The 24,062-nt window shown below is 39.8% G+C and overlaps 1 protein-coding gene and 1 pseudogene across 4 annotated transcripts in view; both read right to left on the bottom strand.

Moving 5' to 3' along the window:
- Positions 1-2,083, bottom strand: part of C14H8orf34 (chromosome 14 C8orf34 homolog) — a 364,577-nt gene extending 362,494 nt beyond the window's left edge. For all 4 annotated transcript variants that reach the window (XM_070802638.1, XM_070802639.1, XM_019974143.2 and 1 more), the window contains exon 1: positions 1,473-2,083. In XM_070802638.1, the coding sequence (XP_070658739.1) occupies positions 1,473-1,799 (327 nt within the window). In that variant the 5' untranslated portion in view covers positions 1,800-2,083. The remainder of the gene's footprint in view (positions 1-1,472) is intronic.
- On the bottom strand, positions 1,800-22,314 carry LOC109568229 (tRNA (guanine(6)-N(2))-methyltransferase THUMP3-like; annotated as a pseudogene).
- Positions 22,315-24,062: the final 1,748 nt, after the last annotated feature.

Raw genomic sequence — 24,062 nt, 5'->3', positions numbered from 1 at the left:
ATTTAGTATATGTATATAGATAATTTAATATATATATACACAAAATTGTATATAGTCTCTAATCTTTAAAGGCAAAGAAAGGAATTCAAGTAGCTCCAGCAATTCTGTTAATACGCTATTAATACTCTGCTTTTGTGGACCTTTGTTCACACTTTTGGCAAAAACAAGAATCAATACATATACTGTAGGACTTTATGAATACTCTACAACAATGAGTTTGGGTTGAAATAATGGTTGCATATCTCAAGACAGTACATCGTTAACTTAAAAGTTGGTCAGAAAAATAAGAGATCCTGAAAATCTTGGGAATGTGAAACCCGTTCTGATCACACCCTTGTCTGCTCCCTTTTTGTGATGGGACATTAATTTGCATCCTTGTTTTTCCTGCAGTTGTCATTCTCCTTTCATCTGTCCTGGCGAAGGTGCTCCATCCTCCGCTTAGCTCTTCCTCTTGCCGCGTTTCAGTCTTAAAACACCGCGGTCATGTAAAATTCAAAAATGACCACAATGTTTTGGGGTTTATTGTGGGGAGTGGGGAATTTCGACCCCCTCCTCACATCCTCTCACAGCAGGTCGGTGCCCAACTGGCCGGCTGAACCAGAGAGGACGGGGGCCGTGGGGACCCCCTCCCCGCCGGTCTCTGCAGCTGCCCAGAGCCCTGGCCACCGGCGGGACGCTCTGCCCCTTTCGGCTTTCAGTCATTCTCTCCTGTTCTCCCGCTCTTCTTTTCTCCTACAGTATTTTGTCATCAGTTCTCTGATGGCGAGAAAAAAACAGCTCAGAGTCCCACGTCTCCTTCCCATAAATATGCGTGTGCTTTTCCCGAACCTTTCTCCGCCTCCTTTTCTCCCCCAGCCCCCACTCCAGCACAGGTAGGGGCTGCAATGCAAAGGGCTTTTTTTTTTTTTTTTTCCATCCAGAGACCAATGTCAGCGCCTCAGCTGGACAATTTCATTCAACACGCCCGCACCTGCTGAAACCTACTCCCTATCAATTCAGTTTTCTCCCGGTTAACCCTATTCCATCCCACTGCTAAGCACCTCCTCCACCTTTTTCGGGTTCTACTACTGCCCACATTTGGAAGAGGAAAAAAAAGAAAGCAACGCGCAAGACAGTGTGAATTCCAGGAAAAAAGTGAGCGTGTGTAAGACTGAGTGTGTGCATCCATCCGTCTCAGCCTGTCAGGGCCCCTGTGCATGTGGTGAGCGGTACAGGACAGTCGGACACCTCAAACTATCCCTGCCTGGGTCAGGCCGGCCCTCCCAGAGTTCACCTGTCCGCGCCCAGGTAACCGAAGAGGTGACCGCGCGGCCGCGTTCCAGGACACCTGGCCGGGGAAAGCGAATGCCAGAGAACCGGGGCCACGGGGGCGCCCCTCCGGTGTCTCCCTTCTCTCCCCGTACTTCCCTCCGGGGTGTTTTGCACCCCTTCTTCCTAAGACAAACGGGACCGCCCGCACCCCAGCGCCTCACCTCAAACAGCGGACCGATCCTGTTCTTCTCCAGGTAAGCCTGGATCCGGGATTGCTGATGCGAGGCCATGGAGAGACCGAAGGGCCACGGAGATAGCGGGAGAGAGTGCGGCCGTGCGCCTCTGCCGGGGGACACCCCTGCTTTCCGCTGGACCGGGGCCGGGCCGGGAGCTCGGGAGCCTCGGCTCCCCCGGAGCGGTGAGCTGGGGCTCCGGGCGCGGGCGTGGGCTGCAGCCGCGGGAGCAGCGAGCGCGTGGGGCGCCGAGAGCCGGAAGCTGGGGCGCGGCGCCGCCAACTCACACAACTCGGAAGCGAGGCGGGCACTCATTCACCGCGTTCTCCTCCTCCTCCCCAAGCCCGCAGCTCTCCGCAGCGCCCGCGCCGGGGAACCTGGAGCGGAGGCTCCCGCTTCCTTTCTCCTCCGGGCGGCGGCGGCGGGAATCAGGGGGCGGGCGGCAAGCTGGGAGGCGCGGCTCTGCTTAAAGCACGCGCCCGGGGGCACCCTCGGGCGGACCTGGGCTGCGGGGCTCGAACCCGCGGGGAGCGCGCGTGTGCTTGCGTGTCCGCGCCCGCCCGCGGCGGCGCTCTGGCCCAAGTGACGGGAACACCCGCCCGGGCTGCTCCCGGGTCTCGGCTCGCCCTGCCCGCCGCTCCCTAGCGACAGCGCCGCTCGGAAAGCCAATGGTGGAGATGCTTCTTTCAAAGTGCACGTAAATCTGGCGCTTGTTGGCTACTCTTTGGCAGCTGCAAAGGCATTTGGAGAGGGGTCGTCCCCACCGCTCCTTCCGAGCCTGTCCTCGCACCTCCACCAGCTCAGGGTCCAAGGTGGATAGAGTTGTGAGAAGGAGCGTGGGTGTGAGAGTGTACCACGAACATGAAGTAGCCGTCCATCAGGCCGTCTGGCTTAGCTTAGAGCAGGTCGATGGGCTGAGAATCCCGCTGAAAACTCCCAAAGTACAGACACCCAAAGGTTGGGAGCAAACCTTCAGGTTTTGACAGGAGGAAAGCGATGAAAGCAAGCTAGCCCTCCTTCCAGTTTGCCTTCCTAATCCTCTCTGGATTACCACCCACATATAATTATGGCTATATATCTATAGCTGCATCTCCAATACTATAGGATTGCACTCAACGATGTTTCCTCTAGATGCTTCCTGTGTGTGTGACTATGTGCTCAGTCGCTCAGTGGTGTCTGACTCTTTGCGACCTTTTGGACTGTAGTCGGCCAGGTTCCTCTGTCCATGGGACTTTTCAAGCAAGAATACTGAGCTCCTTTGCTGAGCTCCTCAAATTTAGCCAATAACTTTATTATGCAGGGGTTTCTAAGGGAAGATCTCCAGGCAGCATAGGTTCCTTCATAAGTTCTCTTTCTTGTGGAAAAAAGAAAACTCAACGAAGCCTCCAAAGCCGACTTCTCTGTCTCCTAACCATGATGTGCTGCCAAAATAATAAGATTTATTTCAGAAAACGTGGTTTAAAATGAAGGGAATAGTTATCCTAAAGTAGACTGCAAGAGTATAGATTTCCTTGTCTTTTGCCAGCCACGATGTTCTGGGTTTCTGTTATTCATAATATCTTTATTGGTGTCAGTGGTTTTTCATCTGTACATTTTAAAATTTTTGTATTAATTAATTTTTTAAGATTGTTTCTATATGGACCATTTTTAAAGTCTTTATTGAACCTGTTACAATATTGCTTCTGTTTTATGTTTTTGCTTTTTGGATTCCAGGCATGTGTGGTCTTAGTTCCCCAACCAGGGATCAAACCCACACCCTCTCCATTGGAAGGAGAAGTCTTAACCCCTGGAGCACCAGGAAAGTCCCTTATCTGTATTTTAAAGGAACTCCTTAAGTAGAAACATGCACTAGTAAGGAATGGAATATCTCAGAAAGTATTGTTAATTCTATTTCAAAATTCAGATAAGAAACCTGCCAGAATAACTAAGAGCATAACCATCATTGATAACCTGAAATAGACATGATTTGCATTGGAAAGATGCCCAAGTTAATACTTTTACAGCCAGACTCAGGTGATCTGCCCAGGAGAGCTAAACTGAATAGCAGTGAGGTGCCAGGGTTATCACATATTCTCCACTGACGATCAAAGGCCTACTTACTTACATATTTTTTAGCATGTTCAGGAGAAATTAAATATATAGAGTGAATATCAGCATTTTATTCGGGATTAGGTATAGTATACAGACATCTATGACTCAGCTAAAAAGTCAGGCATTTTCAACACCACATAGTACCGGAGAATCAGAATGGTACCTTTTTTAAAGAGACATGAGGAAAATGCTTCTTTAAATCAGACTATTAACCTACTTAATAAGTCTTCACCATGCTCAGAGTACTGCATCCAGGGCCTTGAATGGAAAAGACAGTTTTTCTGGCAAAATACTTAAGCAGTAAAGGGAAGATGATGAAGATATATATAGTATTTATGTGTATATGTATATTTAAACACTAGACATCCCCAAATTATATTTTTTTAATTCATGAAATATTTCAGAAGTTTTTCAAGGCCTTAAATACCATCTCTTCCACAAGGCACTTGGTTCTTTCCACTTATCCCCAAACTTCATTACTAAAATAAATATTCATTGCACAACCTCTCCTTGGCAGACATTACATTAGAAGTGAGAATTCAAAGGTGATGGGTTTTGTCTTTTTCTCAGTTGTTCAGTCTTTTTGAGACAATTGGTATATACAAGGATAATGACATTATAATGTATTGTGCCAACATATGCATTATACATAAAAATGTATTTATATATATAAAATGCATAAAACATAGATACATACAATATGCTGTATGAGTACTAAAGAATGAAAAAATTACCTGTGCCCACATCATCAAGGAATGCTCTGTAAAGAAGATTGCATTTGAGTAAAGTGTCAAAGGAACAATAAAATTTTAAAGTTTTCTAGATAGGATTGGTGAAGTGAGAATGAGGATGAAATTTCAAACTTTGGCATTAAAAAAAAAATTGCTGTGGTTGCGACTCCACACTCCCAATGCAGGGGACAGGGTACCAGTTCAATCCCTGGGGAACTAAGATCCCATGTGTGGTAGAGCCAAGAAAACAAAAACAAAAAAAAATTGCGTGAGCAAAGGCACACAGGCATAAAGCACGCTGGTAGGTAGAGAAACATAGGGTGGATATGGAGGAAGATTGGCATGTGTGGTTAAAAATGTAAGCAGAGTTCAGCTCACTAAACTTACTTCCTAAGAAATACAGGCTTGCATTTCCTGGGTGATGAGACAAGACTGAAGAGTTTTGAAGACAGGACTATTATACTCGGGGAAAAGTTTTAAAAAGACTGCTTTGGTTACAACATGCATGATAGATTGAAGAAGAATGATATGGGAAGAGCAAAACTAATTTAGAATCTGTAAACAAAATTAATCCAAACCTAATTTAAGGTATGGAATCCATAAACAAATCATGAGGGCAAGCCTTTGGACCGGGGATAAAAGCATGGGGAAGATGGAAAACATTCAAGGAACATTGAAAGACTGATTTGTTGATTACCTTTATTTAGGATGAAATTAGAAGAGGGAGTCAAAGATGACCCTCTAATTTCTGCAGTAAAGCTAAAAGGATTATAATTTGCTTAAGTCACCCAATGAATAATTGATAGGGCCAGGTTTTGATTCGCTATTTTCAAACTCCAAAGCTAAAGCTACTTCCATTTTTTACCCTGTATCTTGAAAATTAGTCAAGAATTTCATTTCCAAAGATCAGCATCCCTTGGTAGCAAGGGCTATATCTCCAGACCTGGCACATAGTAGGCACTCAATAAATAGCAGTTAAATGAATGAATTAAATTTTAGTAGATAAATTCAGTCCAGCTATGTTCTTTTAGGCTAAACTGTGCTTCTGACAAAGGGCATTTATATTCTGTCTTCTTCTATTTAATTAATTGCATGTGTATCTTTAGTCTCTCTTTTAAATTACAAACTCTTTAAAATCATGAACTGTATCTTAATATTTCTCTGTGCTTTATAGCATGTAACATTGTATATTTTCATACAATATGTTTTTCATAAATATATCTTTAATTAAATTCTGTATATTTTGAGAATTTATTTCATTTAGTCACTTTAAGATTGGCTGAAAGTAACCACTGTCAAAAGTAACCACTGTCCTGCATTGAATTTCTTTTGCAAACATAACATAGTACCTTTATGATCTTTTCCCTTTTTTTGGCTTGAGTACAGCAGGGAAAGGCCATTTTCGATGAGACTGTCTTGACCTCATTGTGCTACAAAAGTGCTTATCAGCATAATTTACAAATATACAGAATCCAGTGTATAGAATGTTCTAAAAGCCCTCGTCTAACTCCACTCTGCATAGCTCCCGAAACAAATGATTTCTGATTAGAGACAAGAGAACAATGGTGAAGGCTAGTAGGCCTAATTAGGAAGTATAAACAATGTAATCCCCTGAAATTAATTAAATATTGAAATAAGAAGACAGAGAAGTTCTATACCAATACCAGTACATTGAATTTAGGCTGCTAGCCTGAAGCATACTTGCCCCCTTTCTGTATCTTGCTCACCTTGCCACTTTAAAACAAACTCAGACAACTGTTTTTCCAAAGAACTCAGTGTATCATGCAGGATTTTAATTTTTGAGTAATTAAGTGGAGAGGCAGCATCAGAGACTGAAATGAAAGAGATTCTGGAAGAGATAAAGCAGAGACCTGGAGACATGAATATAGTCCTGAATGAGGAACTTTCCAAATGTCCTTTGATTTCAAAGTCAGAATTGTTAGAAAATGACTGATAATTACGGCTTAAACCACATGAAACTATTACATAATGGGATATTCCATAGATGGAAACTTTCAAAAAACACATTTCGGGAAACAATTCCAAAGATGCCTGGGTATATTTTGATGCTAATGCATCAAAATACTATCAATTCACATAGTCCCGTATACTTTCAGTTATAAAGACTGATTTCAACATACTGTTAGGTTTTTAATTAGCCTAAGGACCCATATCTGTGTTAGTATGTGTGAAGGATCATTTAGGTCTCCCTTGAATTTGATCCTGTCTTTAATATCACCTCAGAAAAATGTAGAGAGTGTTTTCTTGTTTGCTCTTAGTTGGTGGTTCAAAGGCAGCTGAAAGCAGGGGGTGAGGGGCAGCATTATTTGAGAATCTATCAGCAACATCACTGAGAACGCTGACCTTGGAGTTCTAGCTCAGAATAGAATCTAGGTTTTGCGATTTATTACCTGTGTGATGTCGAGCAAGTTACTTAACCTCTCTATTCACAGCATCCTCATGTATAAACCAAAGATAAACAGTACCAAGTTCATCAGTTTATTATTAGTATTTCATGAACTAATATAGGAAGCATTAATATGAAGCCAGGTACACAGCAAAGATTCAATAAAAGATAGTGCTAATATTGTTATTGTCATCATGTCATCATCATTATCACCACTAGCATTATCAAATCCCTAAGACATGGACTTGCAAAATTCACATAAACTGTATTAAACCAGTTATCTGAAGAATTCCTAAGTAGAAAGAATGTCTTGCAAATCAAAGCCGTAAGGCAGGATATGAAAGTCTCTTAACTAAAGAAAGAAGAAAAGTACTTCTAAATTCAAAAAGAGAGCTGTAAAAAAATAATAAAGAGAGTTATAAGGTGAAATGGCAACCCACTCCAGTATTCATGCCTGGGAAATCCCATGGACAGAGAAGCCTGGCGAGCTACCATCCAAAGAGTCAGACACAACTTAGCAACTAAACAACAACAAAGGTGAGTATAGAGTGTAGTATAAAGTTATCTACTCAATCGGATTCCTCTACATAAGAAATCACTTATAAGGAATGAAAGGTTTCCACATGAAGCCTGGTAAAAGGAGAACCAAGAGAAACATTTTGGTAATTATCCACACCTGTCGAGCAGGACAAAAAGCCACAGGACCAGCACAAATGAAACATTGAGAGAGGGTCATTAAGAGAGGGTGGTCACAAAGAGCTAGTTTTCTTCATTTCTGCCTGAAGTGCTTCTCAGAATGAATTCAAATGATGAGCACACATACAGAATGGCTTATGCACCAGGTAATGTTATAAGCACTTTCTACACCGCACTAGTCATCTCATCCTCAAAACAACATCCTGAAGGAGTTACCACTATTATCCCCTTTTATTCAGATGCGACATACAGAGGATAAGCAACTTGCCCAGGGTCCCAGCTAGTCAGTAGCAAAGTCCATATTTGACCTGAGGTAGTATCTTAAACATCACTATATTGTCTCCCAAAGCTCTGACCACTTGTGTCATTTCCTTTGTATTGAATTTGTTTGGACCAGGAGGTATCTTGATGGCTGCTTTGACCTCACTGCTACGTTTATATGAGGAAGGAGGTAACCAGGGTGGCAGATCCCCATGTAATTTCTGGTCCCATACTAAATGAAAACTTTGGCAAACTGGCTTATATGTGTCTCTTGAGAGTTCGCATAATGCTAATCAGTCACACTGACACTGACGGAACTGATAATATTGACTCACTGGACCTCCTAAACTGAGAACCCAAATGATACTGGCAGCTTGTGAAATCCTGCCATCCAGCCTTCTCAGGGAACATCTCTATCCATAACTTCCATATTTAAATATTCTTAGGTAATATTTCTATCTCTTTAATTTCCCCATTTAGCTTTTAATATGTGGCATGTTTACAAGCAATCACCATCTTAAATGCTTTGTTTCAATAACTTTTTATATATTTGCATTACATCATAAATCATGGAAAGGAAATCTACAGATATCAAACTGCAGATATCTTTGATATATTCAATAAACTTTAACCCTGACATGCTTTCCGCTTATAATTTCCAAAATGATAATTTCCAAAATGATTTCCAAATGTTTTTTCATTATAGTAAGTGAGAGCCTTTGTTAAGAAATATAGCTTAAACAATGAAAACTGCTACAGAATACTGTAACATGATACTGAATTTATTGAAAAGGAGGAGGAATAAGAGCAGACTGAGCAAGTAAAAGATGACTTAGAAAGGAAAACAGTTCTGCTTGGTGTACACCCTGGGGAGCCAGGCACTCTGCCTAGGACTGGATGTGCTATTGCTCCAATCTAGCTATCAAGGAATAAGTAACACGGGACATATTTCTCAAGCACACATCCCTGTAAATGCCAACTAATGCTCAGCCATAATGCGGTACATCACAACTACCCCAGCACTAAAGGCTAAAGGTACATTTTAGCAGGATTAGTGGACCCACCATTGCCTAGGGGGAATTTAAATTTAAAAGAAAAGAGTATGGCAGCTCTCTGCAAAAACACTGTGCAAGCCATGGTAGCCAAAGCATCAGCAACTTTTCTCCTTCCCAAGCAAATATTGGTCCATTTCCTATGGAAAATACCCACCCCACCTCCAGCCCTCTGGTGGTTTTAGTCCTGAGAGTCAGAGATGTCTCTTTTGTGAGGTCTAAGTTTTTTTGCTAAGTACCATATATGTGAGAGACTCACACTGAGTTATCATATATCTACCATGAAATATTTCTGATGAGGTCATGAAGAATAGCAGCTAAACTTACTTTGGGAGGATTAGAAAGCCAAAAGTTAAATGAACAAATGAATGAATTCATGGATGGGTGGACAGATGGAAGAACGGAGGAAGGAAAGAATGAATTAATTAAATGCTGATAATTTATTAGGTAATCATGTGTATGCGTCTGTGTTAGTCACTCCTTAATGCCCAACTCTCTGCAGCCCCATGGACTGTAGCCTGCCAGGCTCCTCTGTCCATGGGATTCTCTAGGCAAGAATACTGGAGTGGGTAGCCATTTCCTTCTCCAGGGAATATTCTCGATCCAGGTATGGAACCCAGGTCTCCTGAATTGCAGGCAGATTCTTTACCATCTAAGTCACAAAGGAAGCCCAGGTAACCGTGTTGCATATCTAATAATCAGGTCCTCAGTCATTTATGTCTGAATCCTCCTTTTCATGAATAATAAAGTTCATTGATTTTGTTCAATACACAATTCTTCTAAATATTTATGAAGTATTTAAACATAGCATTCCGATAAGATGACAGGATTGAGTTGCCTTTGTGTGTTTTACTTGAGTCTCTGCTCTTCAATTTGCCATTTCTTAACTTTTCTTCTTTTCATTTTTAAAGGAGAATTTCTCATCTTGAAGCGTGAGCCTGAAACAGAAGTACAGAATTGTTGATCAGTAAAAACCAATTGACTAGAATTGATGACAAATGTTTTCTGCAACATCTGTCTTCCAACATGTATTTTAAGATCCTTTTGTCTGTAAAAGTTTGCCCCTGACAGTCATATACCTAGGCATATTTTAGTATCAAATTTCTGACACTGAACCCAAGATTTCATTTATTTTAGGATGGCCATTCTTACTCTCAGCATATACTGACTCATATGATCTGTTTTGCCAAATATATTATCCAAAAAACTCATTTATTTATTCCTTTTCACTTCATTATCTTTAATAAAGTGGCATTATGTAAAAACTTGCCTTAAAAAAGCAATGACACTAAGCTATTTTGGAATTTAAGCTAGGAACAAAGAAATATGGTTAACCTTTTACATTTCCTAATATTTAATTTCAAAAGAGTCTCCCTCCAGTGAAAAATTAAAATTAGGCACTCACAGACTAGCACCTTAGGAAATAAAAAAATGCAAGACTGAATTTTTCAAGTATGTATCTTGTCTGCTTCTCTGTATTTGTTCAGTATTTTAGCTGCTTGCCACAGTTTAAGTGTCCACTGACATTTCTATCTCCCTCAGAGTGTAACTTTCTCAAAGGTAGTTAACCTGGCTTTTGTGTCAAATTCGAGATTGAATTATTGGTCAGCTGTACACACAGCTACAATTTTGTGGCCACGATTACTCTTTTCCTTTTGCCCTGCCATGCGAGTCATGCTGGATCTTAGTTCCTGACCAGGAATCCAGCCCGTGCCCCTGGAAGTGGAAGAGCGGCATCCTAACTGCTGGACTGCCAGAAAAGCCCTCACCCACTATTATCACTGCATTTTACAGAGGATAGAACCATAGCCCAGAGCAGTTTAATAACATACCCGACTAGTTGGTGGGAAAAACAAAATCAGAATTCAAGCCTGTCTTATGAAAGCATGTGTTTTTTCATTTCATTACACAAGAACAATTTCTGTTTTAATTGTTTTGATTACCCATCAACATTTCAATTGCTTCTCTCTCTCTCTTTTTTTTGGTAATGTTCTGACTTTCATAGCTACTTCTATTTGGAACAATATTCAATTATGCCATTGAATACACTTGTATTGGAACTGATCAATCTCATATTTTTCAAGAGTAGAAAGAGGTATGTGCTTGTAATACCTCTTGCAATATTTTAATATAATTTTTTGGTAATTTCTCACTAATTGTAGAATAAAAGAGGTAATATTGGAGAATGTTTAGAAGTATGGGCTCTAAAGTCAGACTTTGTATTGTTTACATTTTATAATTTTCTGTATATTATGATGTTTGACATCTTTTCATTATTTTTTATTGGAAGTATAGGTGATTTACAATATTATATTTGTTTTAGGTGTACAACATAGTGATTCAGTATTTTTGCAGATTATATGGGATTATAAATTATTACAGGATAAGAGTAAAATTCTCTGTGCTATATAGTACATTGTTATTTATTTATATATAGTAGTTTATATCTATTAATCCCATAGCCCTAATTTGTTCTCTCCACTTCCCTCTCCCCTTTGGTAACTACAAGTTTGTTCTCTAGACATGTGACTTTGTTTCTGTTTTGCATGTACATTCATTTGTATTATTTTTTACCTTCCACATATAACTGACATCAAACTGGTTTTGTCTTTGATGTTTAATATCTTGAGAACTTTTCTGACTGGGGAGAGACGGTACCTCCTCAGGCTAGCCAGTACTTAGAAGTACATTGTTAAAACAAGTAAAAGAAAATCTAAATACACTGAACAATACCCTGTATTCATAGATTGTTAAGATGGCAATATCCACCATCTGATCTACAGATTCAACACAATTCCCATCAGAACGCCAACTGACTTATTTACAAAAACTGGCAAGCTCATCCTAAAATCATATGGAAATGTGAGAGATCCAGAATAACCAAAATGGTCTTGAAAAAGAGTGAAGTTGGAAGACTCACACTTCCTTATTTCAAAACTTACTAAAAAGCTATAACCACAACAGTTTGGTACTGACATAAGAACAGACATACGTATGAATGAACCGAATCTAGAGTCCAGAAATAAAGCCTCACATTTATGTTGACTTGATTTGAGACAGAAGTGTCAAAGTAATTCAAAATCTTCATCAAATTGTGTTGATCAATATTTTCATCAATATTTCTATCAAATGGTGTTGAGGTAACTGAATATCCACATTCAAAGGAATGAAGTTGGACTTCTACCACACTCCATTCAAAAACTAACTCAAAATGGATCTCGAAGTTAAGATCTAACACTATAAATTTTTATGAAAAAACAAAGGTATATGTCTTGAGGATACTGGATTAATGCTTCCTTAGATATGTTGTCAAAAGCACCCACACACACAAATAAATTGTATGTCATCAAAAACAAACACTTTTTTGATGCAAAGTTTACCATCAAGAAAGTTAAGACAACCCGAAAAATGGGAGAAAATATTTTAAAATCATACATCTGATGATACATACCTAGAATGTATGATTAACTCTTACAATTCAGTAATAAAAATACCAAATATTCCAATTAAAAATGGACAAAGGAGCTGCACAGATATTTCTCCCAAGATTATATACAGATGGCCAATAAGTACATGAAGACATGCCTAATGCTGTTATTCATTAGGAAAATACAGATCAAAACCACAATGAGATACCACTTGATAAGGACGGCCATGTTATTCATTAGGAAAATACAGATCAAAACCACAATGAGATACCACATGATAAGGACAGTTACAAAGATAAACAATAAGAAGTGTTGGCGAAGCTGTGTAAAACTTGGAACCCTCACACATGACTGCTGTGTATGTAAAATGGTGCAGCCAATTTGAAAATAGTCTGGCAGGCCCTTAAAGGGTTAAATATCAAGTTATATTACCCAGAAATTCCACTCCTAGGTATAAACTTAGTTATGAAAACACATGACACCAAAGGAACTTATACATGAATGTTATAGCAGCAATATTCATGAAAGCAAAAAAAGTGAAAATAATCCAAATACTCAATGTTCATTACCAGATGAAAGATTAAATGAAATGTGATATGTGCATACAATGGGCTTCCCTGGTGGTTCAGTGGTAAAGAATCCGCCTGCCACTGCAGGAGACACAGGAGATTTGGGCTCAATCCCTGGGTCAGGAAGATCCTCTGAAGGAGAAAATGGCAACCCACTCCAGTATTCCTTGCTTGGGAGATCCCATGGACTGAGGAGCCTGGCAGGCTACAGACCATGGGGTTGCAAGAGTCAGACACAATTGAGTAGCTGAGCACACACAGGCTCATATCTTATATGTCCATATATTATCTTATGATTTGGTAATACAAAGGAATGCAATACTAATCCATGCTACAGCATGGATGAACCTTGTGAAAGAAATCAGTCACAAAGCACCACATACTGTGTGCTTCCACTGATATGAAATATTCAGATTAGGCAACTCTACAGGGACAGAAAGTAGATTAGTGGTCTCCTAGGGCTGGTGGGAAAGCAGGTGGCAGGTAATGGGGGAAAGAGCTTGGAGAAAGGAAGGCGCAGGCAGAAACAGGGTGGATGAATGATGAGTGACTGCTCATGGGATTTCTCTTAGGGGTGATAAAAATGTTCTAAAATTCATTGTGCTGATGGTTGCCCACTCTGTTGAATGTTCTAAAAAACATTGAGTCATACACTTTAAATTGGTAAATTGTTTTATGTGAATGTTGAATGTCTTTCGATAAAGATGTTTTTAAAGAATTAACAGTAATTGTTATATTATGTCCTGGGGTCTTCTTGGATTCTTGTTTTTGTTAGTTTAATTGCGTGTGATGGAAAAAAAGGTGATTATAAAGCACACACTCACAGTTATAAACAGATCCTTAAAACCATGCTTTATTTGGTGAGCAGCATGATGGGCTAAAACTGCAGGTTTAAAAACCAAAGGGAATTAAATGACTTTGTATTAAGTTTGAGAGTACAAGCGTCTGTGTGGATTCAGGAAAGAGGAGACACTTGGCCAGGCCAGAGTGAGACAAAGATGCAGCGTGGGGAGAAAGAAGAATTACAGCTATATTGAGCTGCTTTGCTTTTTGATGCAATAGATGAGAATATGCATATATTCATTTAAGTAGAAAACATCCAGCAAAACCATGTCTTTCTCACTGGGCTCTGGGACCTGCTTTGAGAGTCTGTCTGGAGGGTAGCTGCCACCTCATCTGAAGTGCTGATGGAGCTTTCCTATTGGAGAAGGATAAGTAGAAGTCCTTTTTGGTTTCTTTCCTTCTGGAGGTTAAGAATTACAATTTTTAGGGAGTTTCTTGGTGGTTTAGTGGCTAAGACTCCATGCTCCCAGTTCAGGCGGCCTGGGTTCTATCTCTGGTCAGGGAACTAGATCCCACAAGCCACGGCTAAGAGTTTGCATGCCATAACTAAAGATCTCACATGCTGCAACAAAGACCAACACAGCCAAATAAATAACATATTAAAAAAAAGAATTACTATTTTTAAAATTCTGATTTTCTACCTTTCAGCATTTAGTCTTAATGCTGCAAATACTCTGCAACTTGCCTCTTTTTCACCAAAGTGAAGCTATTGAGAATTATCCCTGATGATATGTGTTTACAGGACATTGATTTTCACTGCTCTGTGTATTCCATGGTATGAATATAACATAATTCATTTATCCACTCTCCCATTCTAAGTTTTTACTGATACAAACAATGTTACAATAAAATTCTTGTCCATGTCTGATTTTTTCCATAGCCTAGAATTTCTCCAGGGCATAAACCTAGGAAAGAAATTGCTTGGTCATAAGGATACACATATTTGAATTCATGGGACATGGTTACATTACTCTCCAAAGCAGCTGTATAAATTTATAGTCCTTCCCATAACTTTTGAGAGTCCCTTTCCCTGAATTCTCACTCATACCGCAGGGGTAATCCTATAAAAGGTGTGGGTCTCCGTTCCAACTCTCCCTACACTGGTATTAAATTCAAGCCCCTGTATTAAGAGTGATAAATACCTCCAGGCAGTCAGTGTCAGCTTGCCAGTTCACTGTCCTGATTTTCAGTTCCTTCTTCATTTCTGGCCCAAGGCAATTTCCCTTTCTTAGCAGTTCAGCCATGCATTTATAAGGATGTTAGTTATAATTTATTGAGCAATCCTTGGTGTTTGTAGCTGGAGGGTTTTCAAGTTATCTGTACTGCCAGACCTTTAAATGCCTGACAGCATTTTCAGCACCTGAGCAATCTTTAAACACACCCCAGATGTTGGATACCATAAAGGAAGTAAGTGAAATCAAATTAGCCACTACAATGAGCTATTAAACTCTCTCTACATGTATTCATTAGTCACCATGCTGCCACATATGGGAATCTGCAGCTTATCTGAGGTTGAATCTCAACTAGTTTCTTACTAGCTGTGTGACCTTGGGCAATGTACTTCACCTTTCTGAACTGCAATTTCTTCATCTATAGGACAAGGATGTAATCATAGAATCTGACTTGTATGACTGGTATAAAAAAGTCAATCAGTTACTATTTATAAAAATACTTAGAACTGTATCTGATGTACAGTATGTGCTATGTAATTGTGTGATAAATGAAGGAATAAATATTAGACATTTATTTTTGTACTACCTCTGAATATTTAAAAAAAAATGATCTCCCCTAAAATTGCCAGCATGGACAATCTAATGTTGGCAGCATGATAGCACTACTTCTCAACTTTAATGATACTAATGATAAATGGATTTTACCTAGAAGCCTCTCTGTGCTCCAGAACACAAGAAAAATAATTGTTGCCCATTGTGGGCCAGCCAAGTGGTTGTACAGGTTGGGACCAAGGATGTTAAATAGGCCCCTCAGCTTTTTTTAGGATTAAAGAGGCATTCTGAGCAAAAAAACAAAAAAACAAAAAACTTCCAAAAGTTTTTTCTTTGTCTAGAGTAGTCACTTTTAGTGTATGAAGATGTTCAGGGTATGAGAAACGATGTCTCAGGATTTGACTCTGCACAGAAATGGAAAATTAGGACCAAGTCTGTATGACACACCTTTCATTCTGCTCTTATGTCATGTGTGGTCTTTACCCTCTGACCACCCTTTTCAGGCCATACACAAGTCACAGCATGTTTATTACACTTGGTAGTCACACCATACTCTGCTGTGCTCAGTCGTGCCCAACTCTTTGTGATCCCATGAACTGTAGCCAACTAAGTTCCTCTGTCCATGAGAGTTCTCAGGCAAGAATACTGAGTGGGTTGCCATTTCCTTCTCCAGAGGCTCTTCCTAACCCAGGGACTGGACCTGCATCTCCTGCATTGGCAGGAAGATTCTTTACCACTGAGGCACCAGTGAAGCCTACTATCATAATTTACATTAGATCCTCAGACTTTATCTCTCACCAACTTCTATTTGCCCCATACCCCTGACTCTGGCAACCACCTTTATATTTCTGTTTCTATGAGTTTGACTTTTTTTTTACATTCCATATATAGGTGACATCAAGCAGTATTTATCTTTAAGCAGTATTTATCTTTCTGTGTCTGACTTACTTCACTTAGCATAATGCCCGTAAGGTCCATTCATGTTGTTGCAAACAGCAGAATTTCCTTCTTATTCATAATATATTAGGGAGTACATATAAATTCAAAAAAATGTTTGCTAACAACTAGCCTACAAAGATCTCCATTTGCTTTCTCTGATTTCTTACCTCCATGAGATATATCTATAGTGATCTTTATAACTTTCCAGAACTACACTGACATTGCTTTGGTGGGCTTCCCCGTTTGCTCAGCGGTGAAAGAATCTGCCTGCAGTGCAGGAGACATTCAGGAGACCCAGGTTTGATCCCTGAGTCAGAAAGATCCCTTGGAGAAGGAAATGGCAACCCACTGTAGTATCCTTGCCTAGGAAATCCCATGGACAGAGGAGCCTGGCGGGCTACAGTCCAGAGGGTCGCAGAAGATTCAGACATGACTGAGCGACTAAAGAACAACAGCAACCAAGTAGTCAAAGACCTAATTAAACCTACAATACATCTTTAAGTGCCTTCAAGAAACATAACTGTAAAAGATAGAATGTAGATCAGATAATAGCTAGAATAAAAGGATGTAAGTTTAACGAAGACTTCATTTTTCAGGTAGAAGAATTAATTTTTAATTCTTAAGAAAAGAATGTTTAAGATAAATAATTGCAAACATATATTTACACTAAATTAAACCATGCAAATTTAAATATATAAATAATTTTAAGGTAAATCAAATTTTAGAAATGAGGACGAGGTTGCTAAGCAGTCAACAGCAAACAAAAAACAAACAAAAAAAGTCATGGAGACAATAAATAAATATGAAGAACTATTGGAATCTCATTTTGACTCTACTGAAGGGTACACAAAGGAGAACAGCAGTAAATTACCTAGAAAATATGTTTTATGGGTAGAGCACAGAAAACATTAAATGTCAAGGTAAGAAATTCAGGCTTTATTTTGTAGGTGATAAGGCAGAAGTGATGTTTTTGAGCTTGGGGTGACCTGCTCAAAGCTGTGTTTGATGGAAATCAATCCAGTAATGGCTTATGTCCATGACATATTTTGTTAACTCTATACAGAACACAATAAAGGAAGTTTTACAATCATTTCTTCTAGGTAAATTCAATATTCCCCCAAAATTTCTCTTATTTTTGTATTATTCATATTTCCAGTACTCTTGGTAAATTTCTTGGGTGTGGAGAGCTCTAGAAAACATCACTGAGTTTTCTTATACACCAAAAAATAAATACATAAATTCATTGGAAAATGTTCATTGCCTCACTAAAGTTTATACTCATAAATTTCTGGTTAATAAGTTTAACACTTCCATAGCCAGTTCCCGGGGAGAGAAATATTAAGATTCTTATATTTTATAATAAGAATTTGAGCTACAGGGATGAATTTTCTCAGCAGAGTCATTGGAGTGATAGCATCCTATAACATCACTACAAATTAAATTTTATTTTCTCATCTGTTTATCAGAAAGTCAAATAACTTTACATGACTTACAATAAATTGTTTAAAAAGCTGTCTTCTGATCTCTTTTTCACCTCTGACTTGTGTTTCCAAGAGAAAAGATGTTCAAGTCACTTTCTTCTGATATTTACTATTGTATTCCTAAATTATAATGCATATTATTGCTTTCTGATTTGAGGACTTCATTTTCTTCTGTACCCATTCCTCCATTCACCTAGTCATTTTTGGTTAATAATAATTCAATTTGATATTAATACGGTCATGTAATAATCACAGCTGAACCATGTAGTCATTGATGAAGGAAAAATTTCCTTGTATAACTTTTTGCTTCCCTGGCTTCAATCAATGCCTTATATATATATTTATATCTGATGTACCTTCCACTCATTTGTGTAGTGTAGGCAAGCTGAATTAAGGTTCTGAATGGAGCCCATCCTATTTCAAAACGACATATTTTTACAATGTATTAACAGAGCCAGTTATCAGTGGAAGATTGCAAATATCCCATTGAACAGCATCTTTGGGCAAGCCCCAGGGTAGTTTGCATTCTTCTTTTTTTGTTTTTTTTAGTCTGCATTATTTAATTTGGCTCTTGATCCCCAAAATGAGATTATGGAGACTTGGGTTCCATTCCTGGCTTGGGAAGATCCCCTGGAGAAGGGAAAGGCTACCCACTCCAGTATTCGGGCCTGGAGAATTCCATGGACTAGTCCATGGGGTCGCGAAGAGTCAGACACAACTGAGCGACTTTCACTCACTTGCTCACACGCTGCTCTCATCACAGCCATTGAACTACTGTTTATTATTATGAACAGTATAATAACAGTGAGATCATTCAGTAGCCCTCTCTCTTGTTTCTGCCCCTCTTCCACATATTGGATCAACTATTGTATCAGGAGGGTATAGGGAACACAGCCTGAGCATCTACTGGCAAGAGAAGAGCTGAGAGCTGTAGATTCAAAATGTGTGATATTTCTTTGGTGGAGACTCCTCTCAATGCAAAACCCATGGAGATTTCATTACCATGAATATTCAAAAGAACTTTCACAGCAAAATTGATTATGTCAGGCTTCCACTTAAAATAATCTTTTTTTCTTTTTTTAAAAAATTTTATTTTTAAACACCAAAAACATTTTGTATTGGGTATATCCAATTAACAATGTTGTGATAGTTTCACGTGAACAGTAAAGGGAACCAGCCATACATATAGATGTATCCATTCTCCCCTAGTCAATCCTAAAGGAAATCAACCCTGAATATTCACTGGAAGGACTGATGCTGAAGCTCCAATTATTTTTGCCACCTGATGTGAAGAGCCTACTCACTGGAAAAGACCCTGATGCTGGTAAAGATTGAGGGCGGGAGGAGAACGGGATGACAGAGGACTAGATGCTTGAATGGTGTCACTGGCTCAATGGACATGAGTTTCAGCAAATTCTGGGAAATGGTGAAGTAGAGGGAAGCCTGACATGCTGCAGTCCATGGGGTCACAAAGAGTCGGACACAACTGAGTGACGGAACAACAACAACATTCTCCCCCCAAACCTCCCTCCCATCCAGGCTGGCACATGTCACTGAGCAGAGTTCCATGTGCTATACAATAGGATTTTGTTGGTTATCCACTTTAAATATAGCAGTGTGTCCATGACCTTCCCAAACCTAAAATAATCTTGAACAAAATCTTTTGTTCAAGATTGAGGTAAAGCTATGTTTCCCTCCTCCCGTGTTGGATGGGAATCCAAACTTCAGCTGCTGAGAATCAATTTCTTCTTTTGAACTTCCATCAACCTCATATTTGCAAGGTGCCAAATCATCACCTTCTATTGTTGGCATCTCCTCTTTGATGGCTGGGTTTTCATACTAGTCTAAGATATGAATCTAAGGCATTGTTAGTGAATTGTTTTTTAACATCTTTCTCAACTAACTATCTTGTCTCCTCGTCAATTATTGATCTTCCTTTTACTGGAATTCTGATTTATCTTTTTGCACTTTTTTCCCCTTGAAATAGGTGGCAACTTTCCCTACTTTCAAAAGGTCTGAGTGCAGGCATTTCCCAGTCAATATTTCAAAATGCTTTAGAATTTCCTTTTTTTAAAAAACCTTTGAACTGGGTCTTTAAACTCCTGAACAACCACAAGTAAGTTATCAACTGATCTCAGACAATGAACCTGAGCAAGACTTTCCACTGAAATTTCAAAATGCATCTTGTCTGGTCTTTGCTGATTTTGCATGATGATCTGAATTTCTCTCTCACTTTATCTGCCCCCGTTTGTTCAAAACCAGTCAGTACACTTCAGTTCAGTTCAGTTCAGACCCTCAGTCATGTCAGACTCTTTGCAACCCTATGAACTGCAGCACACCAGGCCTCCCTGTCCATCACCAACTCCCAGAGTTTACCCAAACTCATGTTCGTTGACTCAGTGATGCCATCCAGCCATCTCATCCTCTGTCATCCTCTTCATCTCCTGCCCCCAATCCCTCCCAGCATCAGGGTCTTTTCAAATGACTCAGCTCTTCACATGAGGTGGCCAAAGTATTGGAATTTCAGCTTCAACATCAGTCCTTTCAGTGAACGCCCAGGACTGATCTCCTTTAGGATGGATTGGTTGGATTCCTTGCAGTCCAAGGGACTCTTCAAGAGTCTTCTCCAACACCACAGTTCAAAAGCATCAATTCTTCTGCACTCAGCTTTCTTTATAGTCCAACTCTCACATCCATACATGACTACTGGAAAAACCATAGCCTTGACTAGACGGACCTTTGTTGGCAAAGTAATGTCTCTGCTTTTGAATATGGTATCTAGCTTGGTCATAACTTACCTTCCAAGGAGTAAGCCTCTTTTAATTCCATGGCTGAAATCACCATCTGCAGTGATTTTGGAGCCCCAAAATTAAAGTCAGCCACTGTTTTCACTGTTTCCCCATCTTTTTGCCATGAAGTGATGGGACCAGATGCCATGATCTTCATTTTCTGAATGTTGAGCTTAAAGCCAACTTTTTCACTTTCCTCTTTCACTTTCATCAAGAGGCTCTTTAGTTCTTCTTCAATTTCTGCCATAATGGTGGTGTCATCTGCATGTCTGAAGTTATTGATATTTCTCCCAGCAATCTTGACTCCAACTTGTGCTTCTTCCAGCCCAGCATTTCTCATGATGTACTCTGCATATAAGTTAAATAAGCAGGGTAACAATATACAGCCTTGACATACTCTTTTTCCTATTTGGAACCAGTCTGTTGTTCCATGTCCAGTTCTAACTCTTGCTTCCTGACCTGCATACAGATTTCTCAAGATGCAGGTCAGGTGGTCTGGTATTCCCATCTCTTTTAGAATTTTCCACAGTTTATTGTGATCCACACAGTCAAAGGCTTTGGCATAGTCAATAAAGCAGAAATAGATGTTTTTTCTGGAACTCTCTTGCTTTTTCAATGATCCAGCAGATGTTGGCAATTTGATCTCTGGTTCCTCTGCCTTTTCTAAAGCCAGGTTGAACATGTGGAAGTTCATGGTTCATGTATTGAAGCCTGGCTTGGAGAATTTTGAGCATTACTTTACCAGAGTATGCTGCTGCTGCTGCTGCTAAGTTGCTTCAGTCGTGTCCGACTCTGAGCGACCCCAGAGATGGCAGCCCACCAGGCTTCCCCGTCCCTGGGATTCTCAAGGCAAGAACACTGGAGTTGGGTTGCCATTTCCTTCTCCAATGCATGAAAGTGAAAAGTGAAAGTGAAGTCGCTCAGTCGTGTCCGACTCTAGCGACCCCATGGACTGCAGCCCACCAGGCTCCTCTGTCCATGGGATTTTCCAGGCAAACGTACTGGAGTGGGGTGCCATTGCCTTCTCCGACCAGAGTATGAGATGAATGCAATTATGCGGTAGTTTGAGCATTCTTTGGCATTTCCTTTCTTTGGGATTGGAATGAAAACTGACCTTTTCCTGTCCTGCGGCCACTGCTGAGTTTTCCAAATTTGCTGACATATTGTGTGCAGCATTTTCACAACATTATCTTTTAGGATTTGAAATAGCTCAACTGGAATTCCATTACCTCCACTAGCTTTTTTCATAGTGATGTTTCCTAAGGCCCACTTGATTTCACATTTCAGGATGTCTGGCTCCAGGTGAGTGATCACATCATTGTGATTATCTTGCTTATGAAGATCTTTTTCGTACAGTTCTTCTGTGTATTTTTGCTACCTCTTCTTAATATCTTCTGCTTCTGTTAGGTCCATATTTTCCTTTATTGAGCCCATTGTTGCATGAAATGTTGCCTTTGTATCTCTAAGTTTCTTGAAGAGATCTCTAGTCTTCCCCATTCTATTGTTTTCCTCTATTTCTTTGCACTGATCACTGAGGAAGGCTTTCTTATCTCTCCTTGCTATTGGCTCTGTGACTTGGAGAGACTCACACTCATTTCTGAAACCACTTTCTGTTGCTTGAATGCTGCTGCTAGTGCTGCTAAGTCACTTCAGTCATGTCTGACTCTGTGCAACCCCATAGATGGCAGCCCACCAGGCTCCCCATCCCTCAGATTCTCCAGGCAAGAACGCTGGAGTGGGTTGCCATTTGAATAGATCTCTGGTTTTCATGAAAGTTCATATCCAGGAGTTGGTTAGTGGCTTTTTGAATGTTATACATGTTGGCAATGCTTCTAAGATCCCTAGTATAGTCTTAGCCACCAGCACAGACCCCTCAGGCCCTGGCATTCCTGCAGGCCCAGGGTACCCAAATGCTATGCTTTCTCTTTTGTCTAAAGATGTTGACTATAGCACTTGAGATTTTGAAAAAAATTTTAATCAAACTTTTGAAATATATAGCAAAACTGAGTTTTAGAGTAAAATGCCAATATATCCACCACAGAGATTTTTGGATTAACATTAACCCTTGCTTTTTCACGTATTTATTCTTACTTTGATAAATCATGTTTTTATGCATTTTACAGTCAGTTGCAAACAAGTGTATACATTTCAAGTACCCCGGATACTTCAGCATTCTTGCCCTGTTGTTATTGTTCAGTCACTCAGTCATGTCTGACTCTGAGACCCCATGGACTACAGCACGCCAGGCTTCCCTGTCCTTCACCATCCCCCAGAGCTTCCTCAAACTCATGTCCATCAAGTTGGTGATGCCATCCAACCATCTCATCCTCTGTTGTCCCCTTCTCCTCCTGCCCTCAATCTTTCCCAGCATCAGAGTCTTTTCAAATGAGTCAGCTCTTCACATCAGGTGGCCAGAGTATTGGAGTTTCAGCTTCAGCATCAGTCCTTCCAATGAATATTCAGGACTGATTTCCTTTAAGATGGACTGGTTTGATCTCCTTGCAGTCCAAGGGACTCTCAAGAGTCTTCTCCAGCACCACAGTTTAAAAGCGTCAATTCTTTGATGCTCAGCTTTATAGCTCAACTCTCACATCCATACATGACTACTGGAAAAACCATAGCTTTAACTATATGGACTTTTGTTGGCAAAGTAATATCTCTGCTTTTTAATACCCTAAGTTTGTCATGGCTTTCCTTCCAAGGAGCAAGCATCTTTTAATTTCATGGCTGCATTTACCATCTGCAGTGATTCTGGAGCACAAGAAAATTAAGTCTGTCATTGTTTCCTTTGTTTCCCCATCTATTTGCCATGAAGTGATGGGACTGGATACAATGATCTTAGTTTTTTGAATGTTGAGTTTTAAGTCAGCTTTTTCACTCTCCTCTTTCTCTTTCATCAGGAGGCTCTTTAGTTCCTCTTTGCTTTCTGCCATATGGGTTGTGTCCTCGACATATCTGAAGTTATTGATATTTCTCCCATCAACCTTTATTTCAGCTTGTGCTTCATCCAGCCTGGCATTTCACATGATGTACTAAGCAGGGTGACAATATACAGCTTTGACGTTCTCCTTTCCCGATTTGGAACCAGTCTGTTGTTTCATGTCCAGTTCTAACTTTTGCTTCTTGACCCACATACAGATTTCTCAGGAGGCATGTAAGGTGGACTGGTATTCCCATCGCTTGAAGAATATTCCACAGTTTATTGTGATCCACACAGTCAAAGGCTTTAGTGTACTCAATGAAGCAGAAGTAGGTCTTTTTCTGTAATTCTCTTCCTTTTTCTATGATCCAGCAGATGTTGGCAACTTGATCTCTGGTTCCTCTGCCTTTTCTACATCCAGCTTGAACATCTAGAAGTTCTTGGTTCACGTACTGCTCTTGCCCTAGAGTATTCTTGACCTAGAGTTCAATATTTGTTTTTTTTTTCTTTTGATGTAAAATTTACATACAGTCAAATGCACAAGTGTTGCTGAGTTCTAAAATATGCAAATATTTGTATAATCCAAAGCCCTTTATGACAACATCACTATCATCCCAGAAAGATGCTATATGTCCCTTCCTCATCAC

The sequence above is a fragment of the Bos indicus genome, chromosome 14 (genome assembly GCF_029378745.1).
Source record: "Bos indicus isolate NIAB-ARS_2022 breed Sahiwal x Tharparkar chromosome 14, NIAB-ARS_B.indTharparkar_mat_pri_1.0, whole genome shotgun sequence".
In the NCBI taxonomy this organism is placed as follows: domain Eukaryota; kingdom Metazoa; phylum Chordata; class Mammalia; order Artiodactyla; family Bovidae; genus Bos; species Bos indicus.
The sequence above is the reverse complement of the archived record's forward strand: the minus strand, read 5'-3'. Positions and strand labels throughout refer to the sequence as shown.